The sequence below is a fragment of the Nannospalax galili genome, unplaced genomic scaffold (genome assembly GCF_000622305.1).
Source record: "Nannospalax galili isolate Female #2095 unplaced genomic scaffold, S.galili_v1.0 scaffold713, whole genome shotgun sequence".
In the NCBI taxonomy this organism is placed as follows: domain Eukaryota; kingdom Metazoa; phylum Chordata; class Mammalia; order Rodentia; family Spalacidae; genus Nannospalax; species Nannospalax galili.
Genome location: NW_008333780.1, coordinates 1,438,441 through 1,457,598, shown reverse-complemented (window position 1 = coordinate 1,457,598; position 19,158 = coordinate 1,438,441). Strand labels below are relative to the sequence as shown.

Genomic DNA, 19,158 nt, shown 5'->3' with positions numbered 1-19,158 from the left:
GGTACAATTTTCCTCATTTTATTCAGGGTCATATCCTTGTAAATTAAAAAAAAAATTTTTTTATTGTCTATGAATCAAACCTTGGTCCTCTGTAAGAGCAGCCAGTGCTCTTAACCACTGAGCCATCTCTCCAGCCCCATGTCTCCTTAGACGTAGTCTGCTTTGAATCACATCTTCCAGTTGGACTGTTCAAAAGCATTTGACTGGTTGGAAGAAATGGGCAGGATGAGAAGAAGGCCCCTACAAGAATGACAAAGGGGATTACAGGGGGATTTGACCCAGGGAAAGCGTAGACCTGGAGGACAGGATTCTTGGATTTAAATAATCTAAGGCATTTATGGAGTAGAGAAGGGGAGATTTCTGACAACAGAGCTAGTACAGATGGAGCAGAAAGATGAGGTGGTTTTCAGTTTGAAACAAAGAAAGCATCCTGTCTCTAAAAGCTGCACAAAGATGTTGCAGATGGTGAACTCCAGTACCCAAAAGTCATGTAGCCCAGGCTGGCCTGGAGCTGTTGATCCTCCTGCCTCTGTCTTCCACATTCCAGGATTACAGGCTTGAGCCACCACTCCTGCTTGACAGAAGGGGTGCTTGAAAGGAAAGAGCTTTGGTTTTGAAGCCTGATAGCCACTTGTCAGAGTATAGGAAAGTTGAAACTGACCAGTCAAACTAGATAACTTTGGGAATCCCATCAGCTTCAGGCTTTTCAGATTCTTGTAGTCTAAGAATCAGTGATAAATTTTATAGCATTCCCATGGCCAGGAACCAGCCGGAAGGACTGGAGAGATGGCTCAGTGGTTAAGAGCACTGGCTGTTCTTGCAGAGGACCTAGGTTTGATTCCCAGCACCCACATGGCAGCTAACAACCTTCTGTAGCTCCAGTTCCAGGGGAACCGATGCCTTCTTCTGACCTCTGAAGACACTGCACGACATGGGTGCACTTATACACATGCAGGCAGTACACTCATACACATAATAAAATAAAATAAAACAGAAGCAGCTGGAGAAGCTGGATGTGGTTTTGCACACCTGTATTCCCAGCAATGAGGAAACTGAGGCAGCAGGATTGAGTTCAAGGCCACTCTATAGCAAGTGGAGGTCAGCTTGGGACTACAGCGTGATCTCCTGTCTCAAAACAGACAATCAAGCAAACAAGCAACAACAAATAGAACCAGCTAGAAGCACATGACCCTTTGTCATCTGTGTGTCACTTCTCTCTCTCTCTCTCTCTCTCTCTCTCTCTCTCTCTCTCTCTCTCGTCCTTGTACTTTGAGATAGTGGGAGCCTTTGACATTTTGCAGGAGATAATCTTTTTAAGTGTGTTTCTCACTCAGCCTTTGCTCCTTCAGCATCACTAGAGTCAGCTCTCAGGAGATTAGCACTGTCCTGTCACCACAGCAACTGCCTGGGCCCTGTGGGCATCCGTGGTAACAGGCTCAGGGCTTTGCAACCAAAGCTTGACTGGCATTGAGAGGAAACCCCACAGCGGGCCTGATAGGAAACAAGCAGGTTGTACTTTGGGAAGTTCTAGTTAATAGGATTAACTGTGCTGGTGGGCTTCACTGTACACATTTGGCCAGTCCCTGAAAAGAGTGTGTGTGTGTGTGTGTGTGTGTGTGTGTGTGTGTGTGTGTGAAATTTTGGCAAAGGAAATTTTATTTTAAGGGGAAGAAAAGACTCTTTCCAAGTTCTTATAGTAAATCCCCTTCATAACAGGGAATTTTCTTTTTGCAAAAGGAATCTTCACCACACCGTGACCTGCACTGTGAGTCTACTGATTTGTGCCTCTAATTGCAGCCATCTGCAGAGAACCACAGGGGCTGGCAAAGAACTCAACTTGCTTGGGGCTGGGAATGGACAGCATATGACAGAGAGAAGCAGAGTGCATGTGGGGCCACAATGAGGGGAGGCTAGGAGGGTGGGCCTTGCCTAGCACGGGCAGTTCTGCTGCAGCAGGGGCGGAGTGTCTGAGAGACGTGTGGTCTTGGAGGCACCCAGCACGGAGGGGTCTGTATCCAGCGAATCAGACATCTTATCACAAATGGCATCCACCAGGCGCTCGAAGGCCTGCCTCACGCTGATGTTCTCCTTGGCACTGGCTTCAAAGAAGTCAAACCCTAGGGAGAGAAGAGATAGAAGGACATGTTTTTCCCATCCCTTCAGCTGGAACCTTTTTGTGGCCCCAGTAGGACTCTCTGGATCAGTGTGGCCAGAGCTCAGAAGGCCCAATTTCATGTACAGAGGGTTCTGCTTCAAAGAGACAGTACAGGAAAAGAGTTGTCTGTACTGGTTTTAAAGCCAGATGGATCTTAACTCTAACAGTAACCAACTATTTAATCTTGGGAAAATCACTTATTCTATTTACTAATTAATTTCCTGGTGATTTCACGTACCTCATAGAATGATTTCCATGCGATCTGAGATGGTTCCTGACACAGAATGATGGTAGGCTGTCATTGGGTGGTGGCTGAAGAATGAGTGCACCATGTGCAGAGCATTCCACACTTGCCAGCACCTAGCAAGTCCCGATCTCATTTGCGTTCATGAAATCTCTGAGGGAAAGAGTCAGTCAGACCCTCTTCATGACCAATGCTGACACTGTGTGTTAGGGAAGTAAGCTGGCTTGCCCAAGATGAGTAAAAGCATCAGTAAAAGAAGCCCAGGTTTGGGATTTGTGTGTGTGTGTGTGTGTGTGTGTGTGTGTGTGTGTGTGCTGGGGGTGGAACGCAGGGCCTGGCACATACTAGGCAAGTACTCTACCACTGACAGCACTACATACCCAGACCAGTTTCTTCCTCTTTCTTCTCCACCCCTACCCCCACCCCAGCCTGGAAGCTCTAGTTTAGGCTCTAGATGGCAGGCACCTCAAGAGCCACGGTGTACAAACAAAGCTTCCTATTTACTCTTTTTACCTAGACACATGTTCTTTTTGTCAGGAAGGGGACTTAAGGAGAGATCTATTTGTTCATTTCAGTAGAATTTAGGAAGGAAAAACCTTACTGAGAGGGGCTAAGCCACGTGTCTAGGCCATCTCCAATTTACAAATGAGAAAATGAAGGCCTCAAGAGATTGCATAACTCACACAACTCACATGGCAATATCAGTGGGACTTTGGTCCTGAACTTGTCTGGCTCCAAAGTCTATACACAGCCCTGCCTCCGATTTCTTCCTCTTTCACTTTTACTTGCTTCCACCACCCAAGCTCCCTCCCCCTGCTGCAATCATGTTTTTTTCCCCCCCTTGCCTTTTTGGTTGAGTTTTTTGGGCCAGTCTCAGTATGTAGCCCAGGCTTGCCTCATACACAGGATCCTCTTCCTCAGTCTCCCAAGTACTGGGATCATAGGCTGTGCCACCACACCAAGCTTTTGTTTTCTCGCTTTACAAATCTATTTGCCTTTATCTGACTACCGTGGTGTCTGGATTTCGGCAAGCCACTACACCTGTCTGAATCACTTAACCTCTCTGATTCTCAGAGTTCTTTGTCAAGTGGGAAGAATAACAGTGTCTTCCTACAGAGAGCTACCGGAGGATGGAGACAGTGGATCCACTGCTGTGCAAACGCTGCCTGTTACAATGACGCTGCTTTCGGATCGCTCATCTTGCTGCTTTCACCTCTCCATCTCCTTCTCCCTCTTTCATCATCTTCTTCCACAAAGAGGAGGGTCTCTTTCATCCCCCTCTGCCTCCTTCTTACTCCACTATCCACAGAAAGCTTGAAGCTCAGCTACAAACAAAGCTCCTTTTCCCTGGCCTCACAGCTGGAAGGCTCTCACTCCCTCTCCAACCCACCTCCAGCTGTCAGCTTCTCCTGTGGCCCATTTCCTGATCTGAGAAAGGCAAGCTGCACAAATGCTTACTAATTGCGGACCTGTGATGAAGGAGGCAGCTGCAGGCTCACCATCCCCAGGCCCCGGGAACTCAGCTGCTTCAGAGGCCCTGTAGCATACAACTTTTCTTTAATGAATATCACAAAGGTTGACTCTCTAGCCTTTGGCAAGTAGCAGCATTTGGGGAGGTGGGGAGGAATACGTTGTTGGCCAAGAAAAGGGCAAACAGGTAAAGCAGAAAATAGGCTTTCACTATCAGATGAGGACACAGGTCAAGGCTAGGGGCAAAATCCTTCCTGAGGAATTAGCACAGAGGGGGAACGCGCAACAGATGACAGGTGTGCCTGGAAGGCAGCCTAGATTTGCGTCTAAATTCTTTCAGCTACACAGGCACGTTGCCTAATTGCTTTCAGTCACTACTTCCACATTTGTAGAACAGGACGAATATTACCTACTTCACAGGGAGGCAACGAAAATCAAATGCACAATGCATGTGAAGTGATTGCTGTGTGGAATACGCGGCAGTTCATGTTTCCATATACTTTTCAGCCCTTCCATTGTCTCCCGACTTTAGGGGAAGTCCTTTTTTCTTCAGCATTTAGGGTCAGTCAACATACCAGATCTTTATTGAGCATTGACATATTGCTAGTATTGTGCTAAGTGTCAGGGACATTGGGAGATCAAATCTAACTGTGGAGACTCACTAAAAAGAGTTTTAATTCCAGGACTTGGGAAGCAGAGGCAGGCAGGTCTTTGTGAGATCGAGGCCAGCCTGGTCTACATAATGAGTTCCAAGCCAGCTGGGGCTACAGGGAAACCCTGTCCCAAAAAAAAAAAAAAAAAAAAAAGTTTCTGCATAGTTCTTAACAGTTTATAAATGTAATCTTAAAACAATCTTATGAGGACAATTTGTGTTCTTCAAATCCTCTTGAGAGTGGTACCTGGGCAAGGCAAGGCTTACCATTTATAATTTACAGCTAGAAAAACCAGCTCAGAGGTGAGGGGTAAGCCAGGGACCCATCTCATGCCTCTGTTTCACCCTCAGTTGGAACAGTGACAGACCAAGCTTATTCCATTCTGAGTTAGAGAAGCCAGAGACCAAGAAGGGATTCAGGAGAGGGAATGAATGTCAGGGAAGTGCAGGGCAGCTTCCTGGAGTTAGCGGGAATGTGTGCCTGTAATGTTGGAACTGAGCAAAACTCTTCATCTAACTTCTCATCCTGCAGGACTCAGACAGAGCTCTTCATTTCCCTTGCCATAGCACTTGTTACCCTGTGTGGTAAAATCCATTTGACTGGGGGCTCCCTGAGCAGGGCTGGGCTGCTCACTGGAGCCCCAGCCCCAGTAAAGAAGTATGTGTTTGGGGAATGTTGGTTGAATAAAGGAGGTTGGAAGGTGCATGGAGGGTGTGATGGAGATGATGTAGACAGCAGAGGTCATGAGAGCTTGTCTCAGCCAGCATCCAGAGACACAGGTAGACCCTGTGCTGGGCATGCTGGGCACACTGAGGTGAATCACACACCGTTCCTACACTTGAGCTCCTAGTCTCCTGGTTATTATAATAGTAAGTGCTGGAACAGTATGAAGTCAAAGGTTGGTCAGGACACAGAAGAGGTACCTATCCAAGTCTGGGGGCCAGGGCAGACTTCTCGGAGAAGCTGTTGCCAATTCAGATATTGGCTGGACAAAGACAAGAGACTGTGAGTGTTCATATGAATGCAGAAAAGGGGGCTAAAAACATCCTTCTGTGCTAAAAGGACCACAGCAGTTTGTTACCAGTGAATAAAACCTAACATGGTGAGAGATGAATAGGAGACCAAACATGGAGACCTCAAATGTCATGCCAAAGAAATGTCTTCACTGTCATTGCAAAGGTACCCAAAGTATGAGAATTCTAATTCAAGCTACCACCTCATGGGTCTAGTCAGCTCAGAACCTCCAATGCACTGCCAGGCTCCAATTACTGTCAGGCTCCTGGAAGGCCTTTCATTAGAAGGCCCGGGTGGTAACCTTTTCCTCAGGTTCATTAGTAAGTATCTCAAGAGCTGAGAATCTATCCAGGCCAGGAAGCTGACAGCCAACGAAGTAGGCTAGTCACCCCCAGTTCTTTCCCTCTTCTAATTGGTTTCGGAACAGTGAAATTTCTGCTATCTTTAATGGAGTCCAATTCTTAACTGAATCTGAAATGCTACCCAATCTCCAAAATGATAGGTTTATTTTGCCTGCCAAAGGCAGCTATTAGAGATTCACAGACTGTGTCTACACTGCCTGCTTCTAACCTGACCTCAGATTCTGTTTGGAAATTTGCAAACAGCTAAATTCAGTCCTTATCCCAACACTGCTCCTGACAATTTCTCTGCTATCATTATGTTGACTCCCTTCCCCATCTTACTGATGCCTCTGCATTGCCATACTTTTCTAACCCCCAACCTATACTCTCTTGCCTCTGATGATTTGGGCAGGAGACTCACTGTCTTTCTTTTTACTCTGGGCTTACTCTCATTCTCAGGTTCCTTGTCATATGAACAGTCCACCTAACGATATAGCTTATTACTGTAGCCCTGTCTATCCTGAAACTTGCAATCCTCTTGCCTCAGTCTCCCAAGTGCTGGGATTATAGGTGTGAGACACCAAAATGGGGAAAGTGTTTTGTCTTGTTTTTATTTTATGGTATTGGAAACTGAACCCAGGGCCTCATACTTACTAGACAAGCACTATACCACTAAGCTATATCCCCTGGCCTATTAATTTTTGGGCTATCATCTCATCCATGTTACTTCAGCTATGTTCTTGTATTATAACTTCAACTACTTTGGCTTGGATTTGTGTCCCTGGAACTGAAAAAGATCTGTTAACTCCATATCAATCTCATTGGCTTAAAACCCAAGACCCTTGTTTTAGTTAACTTTCCGTCACTATGACAAAATACCTGACACAGACTACTTGTGAAGAAAAGGATTTATCTGGTTCGTGAGTCAGTAGATTTAAAGTCTAAGGGGCATAGCACAAGCTCTGTAGTGATGATTGCTCATTAGTTGCATCATCTCATAGCCAATAACAATGGGGAGAGCATGTGTCAGAGCAGGAAGATCACATCCTGGACCAAAAAGTACAGAGCTGTGTGGGGCAGTTTCACTACTTTTATAGCACCTCTCTTAAGCCACATACACACCTGTAATCCCTAGCATTTGGGAGACAGAGGCAGGAAGATCAAGTGTTCGAGGCTAACCTTTGGTAACAAGTTCATGGCCAGCCTGGGCTATTTGTCTAAAAAAAAATCCCTCAAGAGAACTCAAAGGGTGCTGCTGTCTAAGAGCATATTTGAATGACCAACGTTCTTCCTACTTGGCGCAACTTCTTAAACATTCTACCATTTCCCAATACTGAAGACAAAGCCTTCAGTCACAATGGACCATCGGACCACAGCAGCCTTGCATAGCATGGCTCCTTACTGCCTCTCTAGCATCACCTTCTTAGCTCACGCCATGCTGCAGACATCAATGCTTTCTCATTTCAGCCTTTGCTCCTGCGGTCACTCTCTAGCTCCCATTCCTAATGGTCTTCATTATTTGTCTGTGGACTTTCTGATCTCAGACAGTCTTCCCTTTCTCTTCCCCATCCTATCTTACCACGAAGAACATAGTGTACCTCTCCCCTATAATCTCAGGCACTCAGCTGAATTGTTTCAGACAGAGTCTAATCAAGAAAATGGAAACTACTCTTAGCATTTAAATCAGAGACAGACGGTTATATAGGTGGTAAAGGAATCAAGGAGCCAAATAGAACAGAGGAAACCCAGAGATTACGAACTGAAAATAGTATTACTAGAGGCAAAGGGAACTGGAGCTGGGCGGCCGACCACTGGAACTGACTTAATACCTGCAATAGCAGAGGGATAGTGCTGGGGTGGAATGAAGAAGGCGGATCTCATCACGTTCATGCAAAGTTCTTGACACGGCCCACAGGATGCTGCATGACCCCTGTACCATTCCAGTCTCATCTCATACCACTCTCTCCTTGGTTATTCAGACCCTGTTACGCAGCCTTTGTTCAAACCCATAAATGCTCCGAGATCTAACCCACTTATTCAGATTGTTCACAATGTGGAACACTCCACGCCCACTCTTTGCCTAACTTTTTCTCATCTTTCAGTTCTTAGCTCAGATGTTACTTTTTCTAAAGACCTTGACTCCCCAGCCTAAAATTAGGTTTCTCTTTTTCACTTCTTTAATGCATATGGTTGATCTCTGTTACTGGGACTGGCTTTATTTTTTTTTAATACTGTGCGTGCATGCACGCATATGTACATACCATAGCACTTGAATGGAGGTGACAGGACAACTTGTGAGTTGCTTCTCTCTATCATGTGGGTTCTAGGAATTGAACTCACGTCAGGTTTGGTGGCAGGTGCCTTTCCTTGCTAAGCCATCTCACTGACTACCAATACACATTTTTCAATGGAATGAAACAAATCAGACATATTCCCTGTCCTCAGGGCTAGGAAGGACAAACACATAATAAGCAAGCTCTGGTAAACAGTAGAGACAAGCTCAGTGGTAAACAGTAGAGACAAGCTCAGTGGTAAACAGTAGAGACAAGCTCAGTGGTAAGCAGTAGAGACAAGCTCAGTGGTAAGCAGTAGAGACAAGCTCAGTGGTAAACAGTAGAGACAAGCTCAGTGGTAAGCAGTAGAGACAAGCTCAGTGGTAAGCAGTAGAGACAAGCTCAGTGGTAAGCAGTAGAGACAAGCTCAGGGAGTTGAATATCACAGAGATGAGTTGCCTTGACCTCCCTAAACCTGACCAATTCATTAAGGCCTTCTTCAAAAGTGCCTCCTTAATCTCACTTCTGTGTTCCTGTATTCTGCCAGGCTCCAAAGGGGTTGTGGGTTGTAAACAACATAAAAGGATAACCTGAAGTTACCAAGTATGGGCTTCACCACATGCTTATAGTTCTGTGAATGGAGACACTTGGTATACCCTGAGAACCTCTGTGATAGAAGGAACAGCAAGACCCAGGATGAACCAATCCTCGTTTAAGCACTTAAGGTTTACTCATTTCTTATCCAGACTATCTTGGATAATATGGGTGGGGAAGAAGTATGAGACATGGACACACATGAGGAATACACACACAACACACAATCCACACTTTGATATCATAAAGCTTACCCACCTAGAAGCACAAACTTCTGTACTTCAAAACTGTCAGAGTATATCTTTAAGCCCTCTATTCTTCAGCAATTAAACCACTTAAAGTATGACAAATATGTAGGGAAACTGCCTAAAAGTCAGTCAGTCTATTCTAGAGGAAGATTGTTAACTTTCTCCAGACATGGAACTATTTCTCTAAGACAATCTTACATTTAACCTAAATATATAAAATAAAAACTGAACTTTCAAGCCAAGATAGGTATGGGGACTCTGGGACACGCCTAGGCACCTCAGAACATGGATCAAAATCAGCTGCAAACTTGAACTGCATTGTTTGGCCTCTTTATACATTTACTTTTGTTATGAATTGTGTTTTGGTGAGAGGTATCCATTTACATGAGAAAAATGGCAATAAATAGCTTACTATGTTCCATATTGTGGTTTCTGGAAGGATGTGTGATATCAACATGGGCACTGAGCATACAGTCTGCTGTATGGTTGCTGGTGAGGAGCAGAGCTTTCCTGGAATAACAGGCTTGTTTTTACAGTAAGGACACTCTGAGCCACATAACAGATTATGTTTTGCTTGTTGTAGTGGTTGCCAGGAGGGTCAAAGACAATATTTTGGCCTACCTCTTGCTGGTGCCCAAGAAGTAGTGACATATATATTTATCTGACTTTATCTTTCTCTTACCTTCCTCCCACCTTTGCCTTCCTTTGCTAAAATGTTCTCAATGTTTATTGTTGTGCTATGGTTATTTTAATAGAGATCTCAAATCCCTTGTGAAAAGATCTAGTTTTTAAAAAGGTATTCATTGGGACTGGAGAGATGGATCAGCAATTAAGAGCACTGACTGCTCTTGCAGAGGACCCGGGTTCGATTCCCAGCACCCACATAGTGGCTATGAATGGTCCTTAACTCCAGTTCCAGAGGAATCTGATGGCCTCTTCTGACCTCCGAGGCATTGCACAACATAGGTGTGCTCACATACATGCAGGCAACACACTCATACATTCTATATAAGAAAAATATAAATGAAGAATCACTTAAGATCACCAGCACAAAGTCTATATGTATATGACTCAAATATACAAACAATATTCCCAGGGCACACAGGTACATAGTTCATAATCGCAATATATTCTAATGTCAAAAAAAGGCACACTTGTGTCCTACTTGTCCCACTTACATGTGCACATACATATATGCACACACGTGTCATGCACATACCAAGTTGCTCTGCAAGGAGTCGGCCCTTTTCAGTAGGGACCACCCTCTCTTCTTCCACATCACATTTGTTGCCCACCAGAATAACCTGTGCGTTGTCCCAGGAATAGGTCTTAATCTGAGTAGCCCTAAAAAGAGACAGAGAGAAATATATTAATTGTGCTGTCGCCCCTTACCCCTCCAATTCACATGTTGAAGCCTATTGTGGAATGCTGTCCTCCAGCATGACATGACATCCTGAAATCAGAGCAGCTTTGATTACCTGCACATGACCTTCACAAGGCTGGGCCTATTAACACTCCTCAGTACAGGTCTTAAATTTTATCCATGTATGTCTCCTTTTCACCCAAGAAATTTTTAAAAAATATTTTATTATTTTTATTCTATGTGTATGAGTGTATTACCTGCATGTATGTGAATACACCCATATCGTGCAGAGGTCAGAAGAGGGCGTTGGATTCCCCTGGAACTGGAGTTAAGGACAGTTCATAGCTGCCATGCTACAGTGCTGAGAACTGAACCCGGGTCCTCTCCAAGAGCAGTCAGTGCTCTTAACTTCTGAGCCATCTCTCTAGCCCCGCACCCAAGAAATTTTTATGTGACCTCAAGTATACAGGTATATAAAATAGACAAATCTAACATTTATTTATAATAAATCATAAATTTATTTTTAAAAAACAGTTCTTTGGTATATATATATATATGTATATTACCATTTATTAAACACTAAAGTAAATTGCATGCTGAGTTGGATATTCTTGTTTATTTTTACATAAAGAATTAAATCTTGGCTGAATAATTGATAATGAAAGATAGTATCTTCAACACTTAAAAAATTTGTTGTTTTGGGTTTGGGTTTTTTGTTGTTGTTTGTTTTTTTGAGATAGGGTCTCACTACATAACCCTGGTTGGCCTGGAACTCCCTATGTAGCAGGCTGGTCTTGATCTCAGAGATCCACCTGCCTCTGCTGCCCAGTGCTGGAATTAAAGACTTGTGCCATCAGGCCTGGAATTAAAAAAAATTTTTTTGAGACAGGTTTTTATTATGTAGACCTAGCTGGCCTGGAACTCACTGTGCAGACTAGGCTGTCCTCAAACCTGCAGAGAGCTGGGATTGCAGGTATATGCAACTACCATGCCTGGTCCTTTTTTCCCCCTCCAATATTTTTCAGAGTTGATTGGTATTTTAATTTTATAATCACTGATGCTGAGAACACCATTTCACATAAATACTACAAAACAGCAGAAGTTTGAGAATTCTAACTTAACCCCAAAGCAACATTCATTTAATGTTGTTTAATAATTTTTTAAAAAGTGAAACTTGAATCAGAACTCCAAAGACAATTTTAAAGTCAAACATTTCTAACACAATACAACCCAAGGAGATACTAATTTGATACTTACATGTTGAGGAATGAAAGTAGCAAAAGTATTGCCTTTGTTTTCCATAGTTAAACCGTTATGTTTTGATGAGAGCAGAAAACTTTGCTTGAATACCATAAACACTGAGACTCACTAGCATCTAACAGTCTGAAATCTGAGCTCTGGCATTTTGGGCAGGACTGACTGGTGCTGCCGAGTGTATGTAGGCTGAACACATGCACACACAAAGCTACAGGGGACTTGTGCAATGTAACATGGGTGAGCACTGCCGGAAACATCTCGGATTCATTGCGTTTGATTTTTAATTATATTCTGGCCATTATTTGTTCAGAATCCTTTTACTATCGCCAACATTTTCAAGACCCCAGTTCAGTTATGTGAGCCCATGTGGGACTGCAATCCACAGTTTAAGAAGATTACAGCCACTCCCCCTCTGCTGCCCATCACCCCTCCCCCACCAACTGCGTGCAATCTTGCACCAGTTGTACATGTTCTTAGGTCTAGAGCACATACAAAGTGGAAAGTTAACGGGGGGGGTGCTCATTCATGCAGCTTTCAGGTTATTACCTATGCTAGGGTGGGATACATCGGTTTTGGGGTCACCCTTGCCCCCTTGAATGGTCCCTCACCCAGGCTCCTGTAAGTAAGCCCAATAAACTCATTGGTTCACAAAGCTGGATTTGTATGGAATCATTTCTTTGAGCATTTGGGAGGTAATTATGTCATGAGGGAATGGGGGTAAAGCCCCAATAAGTGGGGTTAGTGTCCTTGTAACAAGAGAAAGAAACTAAAGTTCTCTCCCTCTTCCTCTCCATCTCCCTCTCTTCTCTCTCTCTCCCTCTCCCTCTCTTCTCTCCCTCTCTCTCTCTCTCTCCCTCTCCCCCTCTCTCTCTCTGTCATTAATGATACAGCGAAAGAACAGTTGTCCCCAGACACCAAATCCACTAGCACCTTGAGTTTGGACTTCTAGACTGTAGAACAGTGAGAAATAAATGTTTGCCATTTAAACTACATAGCTAATGGCATTCTTGTTATAGCCCACACTAAGACACACACCCTCCTAGGTAGGAAAGAAAACTTCCAGAAGTTAAAGAAGCAGGCTCAGAACGCAGCTTAGTTGTAGAATGGTTGCCTACATGTGTAAGGTCCTGGGCTCAATCCCAACACTACAAAACTCCCAAAACTGAAGTGGTTTCCCTCCCACAAGGCTAGCAACAGCATGTGACTGCCAAATAATTCAGCGGAGGACAGACAGGCATATAATTGCCCCTGTAGACTGCCACAGGTGCTGGCCCTGACACCTTGGTTGGTGCCCTCTAACATCTGGTCATTCCTTTCCTTTCTGGACAGAGAGCTCTACTGAAAATCTGTATCTGACATGTCCTTTCCTAAAAGCCTTCTCTGGCCCCCACTAGCCATTTGATCAAATCTAGATCAGTTACTTCACAACCATTTGTGACCTGTCTCTCCAGCCTCATGGCTCTTCATTCTATCCCATAAATTTCCTCATTCCCCAAATGTTCTCCCATAGTGGTGACTTTGTCTATACTGAGAATATTTTCCTGACAACTACATTATCCTCCAAGACCCAGTGCTGACCACACAAAGCTTTGTGGGGAGTCTTCTCAAGCTTCCCTGGATCAACTTGCCTCTTTCCTCCCCTGATTCATACATGTTCCCTGAGACCTTAGAGCATGGTTAGCTTCATTCATATAGGATACTTATGAGACTTTAGTTTTTGAGATAGTCTCACTACAGCCTAGGCTAGACTGGAACTCAGTCCAGGCTGGCCTCAAAGTCAGTGAACCTCCTGCCTCAGCCTCCCCACTGCTGGGATTTCAAATATGAGCCACTACTCCTAGCTCAATTATGAGCCCTTTTTTTGTTGTTTATATTTTTGTTGAGATATGATCTCACTCTGTAGCCCAGGCTGGCATCCAACTCATGAAGATCCAGCTGCCTTAGCTTCCCAAGTGCTGGGATCAGAGCTGAGAGCTGCCACTACCCACCTCTATTATAAGGCCTTTAAAAAGCACTTTATAGCTGGGCATGGTGGCGCGCGTCTTTAATTCCAGCATTTGGGAGGCAGAGGCAGGCGGATCTCTGTGAGTTTGAGGCCAGCCTGGTCTACATAGCAAGTTCCAGGTCAGCTGGGGCTACAGGGAGACCCTGTCTCAAAAAGACCAAAAAAAAAGCACTTTATAAATATTTGTACTTTATAAATTTTTGAAAGTTGGCTAGAGAGATGGCTCAGCAGTTAAGAGCACTGGCTATCTTGTAGAAGACCCAGTTCAAATCCCAGAACCCACATGGTGGGTAACTCCAGTTCCAGAGGATCCAATGCCTCTTCTGTCCTCCACAGGCACTGCACAACATGGGTACACTCACATACATGCAGGCATAGCACTCATTCACACAAAATAACAAAAACCCACAAATTTCTGGGACAATTTTAGGAGAAGAATAAAACAAGACCCTGCACTGTAGAGACATCTCTCTCTCTCTTTTTTGGAGTGGACCTACTTCTATATCCCACACCCCATGAGGTGGTATGATCCCCTTTTGGTCCCCCGTACCGCTATCATGGCACCTCTTATATTTGGCTAAATTTATGTCTTTCCCTGGGGGGTAGGGAAAGGCCTATTCATCTTTGGGACGCCAGATGTACTGGGATAGAGTACAGAGCAGAGAGGGTGTCAGTGAACGTTTGGCAAATGACCGTGTCTGTGAATAGCTAATCCTGAGGCAGATCTTGACTATCTGACATTGACACTCAATCCAGCTTGCCCCTAGCTCCAACTTCAACCTGATTCTTCTCCTAAAGCCAATCCTACCACCAACCTCATCTGGTGAAAGGCCATTCCCTAAAGGGATGAAACTCAACCACCACTTGCTGTCATCCCAGAAAGAGCCATGCCACATCCTGGGCACTGAGGCTTGGATGACTGAGGCCAAGTTGTTCCAAAGCCAAACTCAAAGGTAAGGGCTTAAGAGAGATGGACACTTAGTCTCCAGATGCATGGCAGGCACCTGAAAGCAACGCCTGATCTCTGCCTTCTATTCTTTCATCTTTCCCTGCTGCTCTGCCCAGCGTCTCTCAGCTCTCAGATTAGCAAGACTCAGGCTATTCTTAGAAAATCATCACCAGGTGTTAAAGCCACCGTGTTCCTGAATCAAAATGAACAGAGTGATGGAGGGAAGGAAAGGGCTCATAGTCAATAGGAAAGGAGCAGGGTGGCAACAAAGAAAGAGCTGATCACGCCACAGGAAGTGTGCTAAGACAGAGGCGATGGACACAAGGAGGAGGGAGACGGGCAGAAAATCATGACTGGAAAGAATAAAGAGAAAGAGGGAAAAGTGGGAGGGAAGGAAAAAGAAGGAAGTTAAAGGAGGTGTAAACAGAGGAGAGTGACTGCAAGACAGGAGAGAACACTGGTCCCTGCACTGTTGTTCAGTCCAGGGAGGGCAGTAGTCAGCTCGCAAGATCATGCCTACCTCCAGGCTCAAGTGGTTGAGATGCTTTATGTAGCCATGGCCACTGCTCCCTTCGAGGAAGCCTTCAAAGGGTTGTTGCTATGGTTTTAGCTGTGGTTTGTCCCCAAAGGGGTCACATATTGGAAGTCTGGTTCTAGGACCAAACTTGGGATCCTCCTATCCACTATTACTTGGGAAGTAATTAGGTCACTTAAGGTGCTGCCTTTTGAAGGAACTGAGGTTATTCCTGGGGTACTCTGATTAGTTCTTATGAGAACTATAAAAGAGTAAGACTGGCCTGCCGGCATGGTGGCGCACACCTTTAGTCCCAGCACTCAGGAGGCAGAGGCAGGCGGAGCTCTGTGAGTTCGAGGCCAGCCTGGTCTACATAGTGAGTTCCAGGTCAGCTGTGGCTACAGGGAGACCCTGTCTCAAAAAGACCAAAGGAAAAAAAAAAAGAATAAGACTGGCCTTTCCCTATGGCAGGACCTTTAAGAGTTAGGGCCTAGTGGATAGGAAGATCATAAGCTAAAGGCCAGCCTGGGCTACATAGTGGTATCCTATCTCAAAAACAAAACAAAAGAAAGTAAAAGAGGTAGGACCTAGTGGGAAGTAATTAGGTCACTGAGGGTGTGGCCTTTTGACGGAACTGAAATGATTCTCGGGGGGCCCTGGTTAGTTCTTACAAGAACCATAAAAGAGCAAGACCAGCCTCTCCCCATCTGTCTCTGTCAGCCTTCCTGTCTATCTCCCTTGCACATGCGCCCAGGATGATGCCATCTGCCATGATATGATGTAGCCAGGAAGCCTTTGCTAGAGCCAGAGCCTGGCTGTTTAGACCCTTGGCCTACAAAAACTGTAAGCGAAGCAGATCTCTTTGCTTTATAAAGCACCCCACCCCCGCCTACAGGTAATTTTGCTGTAGTAAGAGAAAACTGCCTTACAGAGTAGCTATGGGCCAAAAGGAGCAAGAAACAAGATTGGTGCTTCTCAGTACTGCTGCTAGGTGCCTGGCTTACTCAGATTCTCTGATTCCAAAGAACACCCCACCTTCTCCTGTCCTCCTCTGATTAGGGCCACTGGGTACTGGCTCCTCCTTTTCACATGCCTCACTTTTCCCTGTAAGTGATGTCCCCCAAAAGAAAAAATGTAAGTTGCTCAGAGGCTCTACCTTGGGAGCACTATGATGATTCCATTGCAAACCGAGCCTTTCTGAACTTGGGCTGGATGTGTTCTTGGGCCCTAGGCCAGTCTAGTGATAGAGAAATGCTATATGGACTCACTCGCTCTTCACTATAGCCAGAGGAATCTTCCTGAAAGGTAAGGCAGAACCAGTGGATTTCCAAATATCATCCCATATACCATCACCTACAGGATAAAATCCAACCTTCTTACCTCAACACAAAAATCTTCCATGGCTTACACTTCCTACTGGCTTTTCACCTCCTCCTCTTAGCAGAGCTGTGTTCTTTTTCTGGAAAGTCTCATCCATTTGTCCATCGAGCTAATTCCTGTTCCTTCCACAAAATGTAGCACGTGTGTCATGGACCCCCAGATGCCTTTGCTGTCTTCCTAAACTAGGTCAGAGAGCCCTTCCCCCGGGCTCCCATAGCCCTTATGTCTCTCTTCATTGCTGCACTTGTCCTCTGACATTTTCATGGTTTGCTTACTGATTTGATTTCTCATCTCACATGAGAACTTTCTTATTTTTGAGACAGGGTCTCCCTGTCTCACAGAGATCTGCCTGCCTCTGCCTCCTGAGTACTGGGACTAAATGCACAGGCCACCACACCCAGCTATGTGAGAACTTTTTAAGAGCAGGCACCATGCCTGATTTACTTGGGCTTCCCTAACACATGCAAAGTTTTCATGAACATTTTGCTGAAGGAATTAATGAATGAATGAACACTGTACCAGTCCTGGACAGCATTGAAGGACTCTTCATTGGTGATGTCATACATCAGAATGAAGCCCATGGCCCCACGGTAATAGGCTGTGGTGATGGTCCGGTATCGCTCTTGCCCAGCTGTGTCCTGTACACGAGAAAGAATCAGCCTCTTAGTAATCCTAAAACATCCCCAAGACAATTAGCTAACAATCCAATGCATATTTAAGGAACATTCATTATGTATATTGCATTGTGGTCTAACTAGAATAACATAATTTACCTCATAGAAATTACTAAGGAAATAATTATCATCCTAATAGAAAAATGGACAAGAGGCATTGAATAATTCATAGGAGAAATTGTAAATGGATAATCATATCTTTAAAAAAACTTTATCTGGGCTGGAGAGATGACTCAGCAGTTAAGAGCACTGGCTGCTCTTGCAGAAGACCCAGGTTCAGTTCTCAGCACCCATATGGCGGCTAACAACCATCCACAACTCCAGTTCCAGGGGATCTGATGCCTTTTTCTGACCTCTGTAGGCATTGCACGACACAGGTGCACTTACACACATGCAGGCAATACACTCATATACAGAAAAAGAATAAATTTAAAAACCCTTCTTCGTTTTTATTAGCAGGTATTGACTATAAATGATAGGTTCCATTATTGCATTTTCCTATATACCTGTTTTTTTATGTCATATACACCCCCATTACCATTTCCCGTTCACCTCCTGCTCCTGCTGATCTCCTTTCTCTTCCCACCTAGTTCCTTCCCTTCCTTCCTTCCCTCCTTCCTTCCTTCCTTCCCTCCTTCCTTCCTTCCTTCCCTCCCTCCCTCCCGCCTTCCTTCCTTCCTTCCTTCCTTCCCTCCCTCCCTCCTTCCTTCCCTCCCTTCCTCCCTCCCTCCTTCCTTCCCTTCCCTCCCTCCCTCCCGCCTTCCTTCCTTCCTTCCTTCCTTCCTTCCTTCCTTCCTTCCTTCTTCTCTCTTTCTGTCTCTCACTCCCTCTCCTTCTTTCTTATGACCCAATGAGTATCATCAGGGCTACTTACAGGGTCCTGGAGGAGGGATTATTTATAAGGCCATGGGCTCCTTACCAGTGGCTACACCATGAAGAAAATATCTCTCCCTCTGCCAGCAACCATTTAAGTCCCTATAGACACTCAAGGAGGATTGGGGCCTCATGAGCCCCTCTCCCTAGCTGTTGTTACCTATCTGTAGGTCCTGGGGTGGGAGCTTTAAGAGCTCTTTTCTCCTTCATGACAGGATGTCAACAGGGCCAATCTTGCACAGGTTTTGTGCTGATAATCTCAACTGCTGTGGGATCAAAAGTGCAACAGCAGTGTCATATTCCAAAGACAATATTCTGCCTCCTTCTACTCCTTTCTCCATCTCAGAGTCTTTACATCCCATCTTCTGTGATGTTCCCTGAGCCTTGGAGGGGGCTTATATCGAAGTCTCATTTATGCTGAGCATTCAAGAATCTCTTGTTCTCAGTCTCTACAGTTATACTGCATACCTCAAAAAGGAGCTTCTTTGACAAAAGCTGGTGGGAGCATTGATCTACAGCTATAAACATAATTATTTAGGCAGCAATATAATGGGCACATCTTGTTTAGCAACAACAGCAGTAGCTTCCCTACTAGTACCTATGACCTCACCAGCTACAGGCTTTTGACCAAACTTATAGTACCAAATGTGGATTCCCTCTTGTGAAATGGGCCTCACATCCAATCAAAGAACAGTTACTTACTCCTATTACTGACTTGCCACTATTCAGCAGTGGGAACTTCTTGTCTGGCCGGATGGTAGCCTACAGGGTCCACAGCTGAGGAAGACTTTTGATGGTAATTTTCCCACAAGTGGCCTGTGCAATACCCTCAAACACTATGAGAGCTACCTGGCAGGGAAGACACTTCCATGTCAGTTGCAGCTTGATCCTATGTCCCATGAGCAAAACACGAGCTGTTTATATCAGTAGGGTCTAGTTCTGATGAGCAGTCAAATGCCTGTTGTTTTGGAGGACCTCAGAGACCTTCCTGACCAACCATTCAGAGGAAGGAACCCCCCCCCCACCAGGTACTGGGATTTTTATTTAATAACTTGTGATTTCTGAGAGCAGCTTTATCCATCATGTAGGTACTTCTGTTTAAACTCTTAAAATGTTTTCTTTTATTTTTTATATAGAGGTTTTTTTGTTTG

General features: G+C 44.8%; 1 protein-coding gene across 1 annotated transcript in view; it reads right to left on the bottom strand.

The window, feature by feature from the left end:
* Positions 1-1,014: 1,014 nt before the first annotated feature.
* Rab3b (RAB3B, member RAS oncogene family) overlaps positions 1,015-19,158 on the bottom strand; it is a 61,174-nt gene continuing 43,030 nt past the window's right edge. The window contains exons 3-5 of the mRNA XM_008828443.2: positions 16,980-17,098; positions 10,212-10,336; positions 1,015-2,117 (exon numbers count right to left, since the gene is read on the bottom strand). Of these exons, the coding sequence (XP_008826665.1) occupies positions 1,930-2,117; positions 10,212-10,336; positions 16,980-17,098 (432 nt within the window). The 3' untranslated portion in view covers positions 1,015-1,929. The remainder of the gene's footprint in view (positions 2,118-10,211; positions 10,337-16,979; positions 17,099-19,158) is intronic.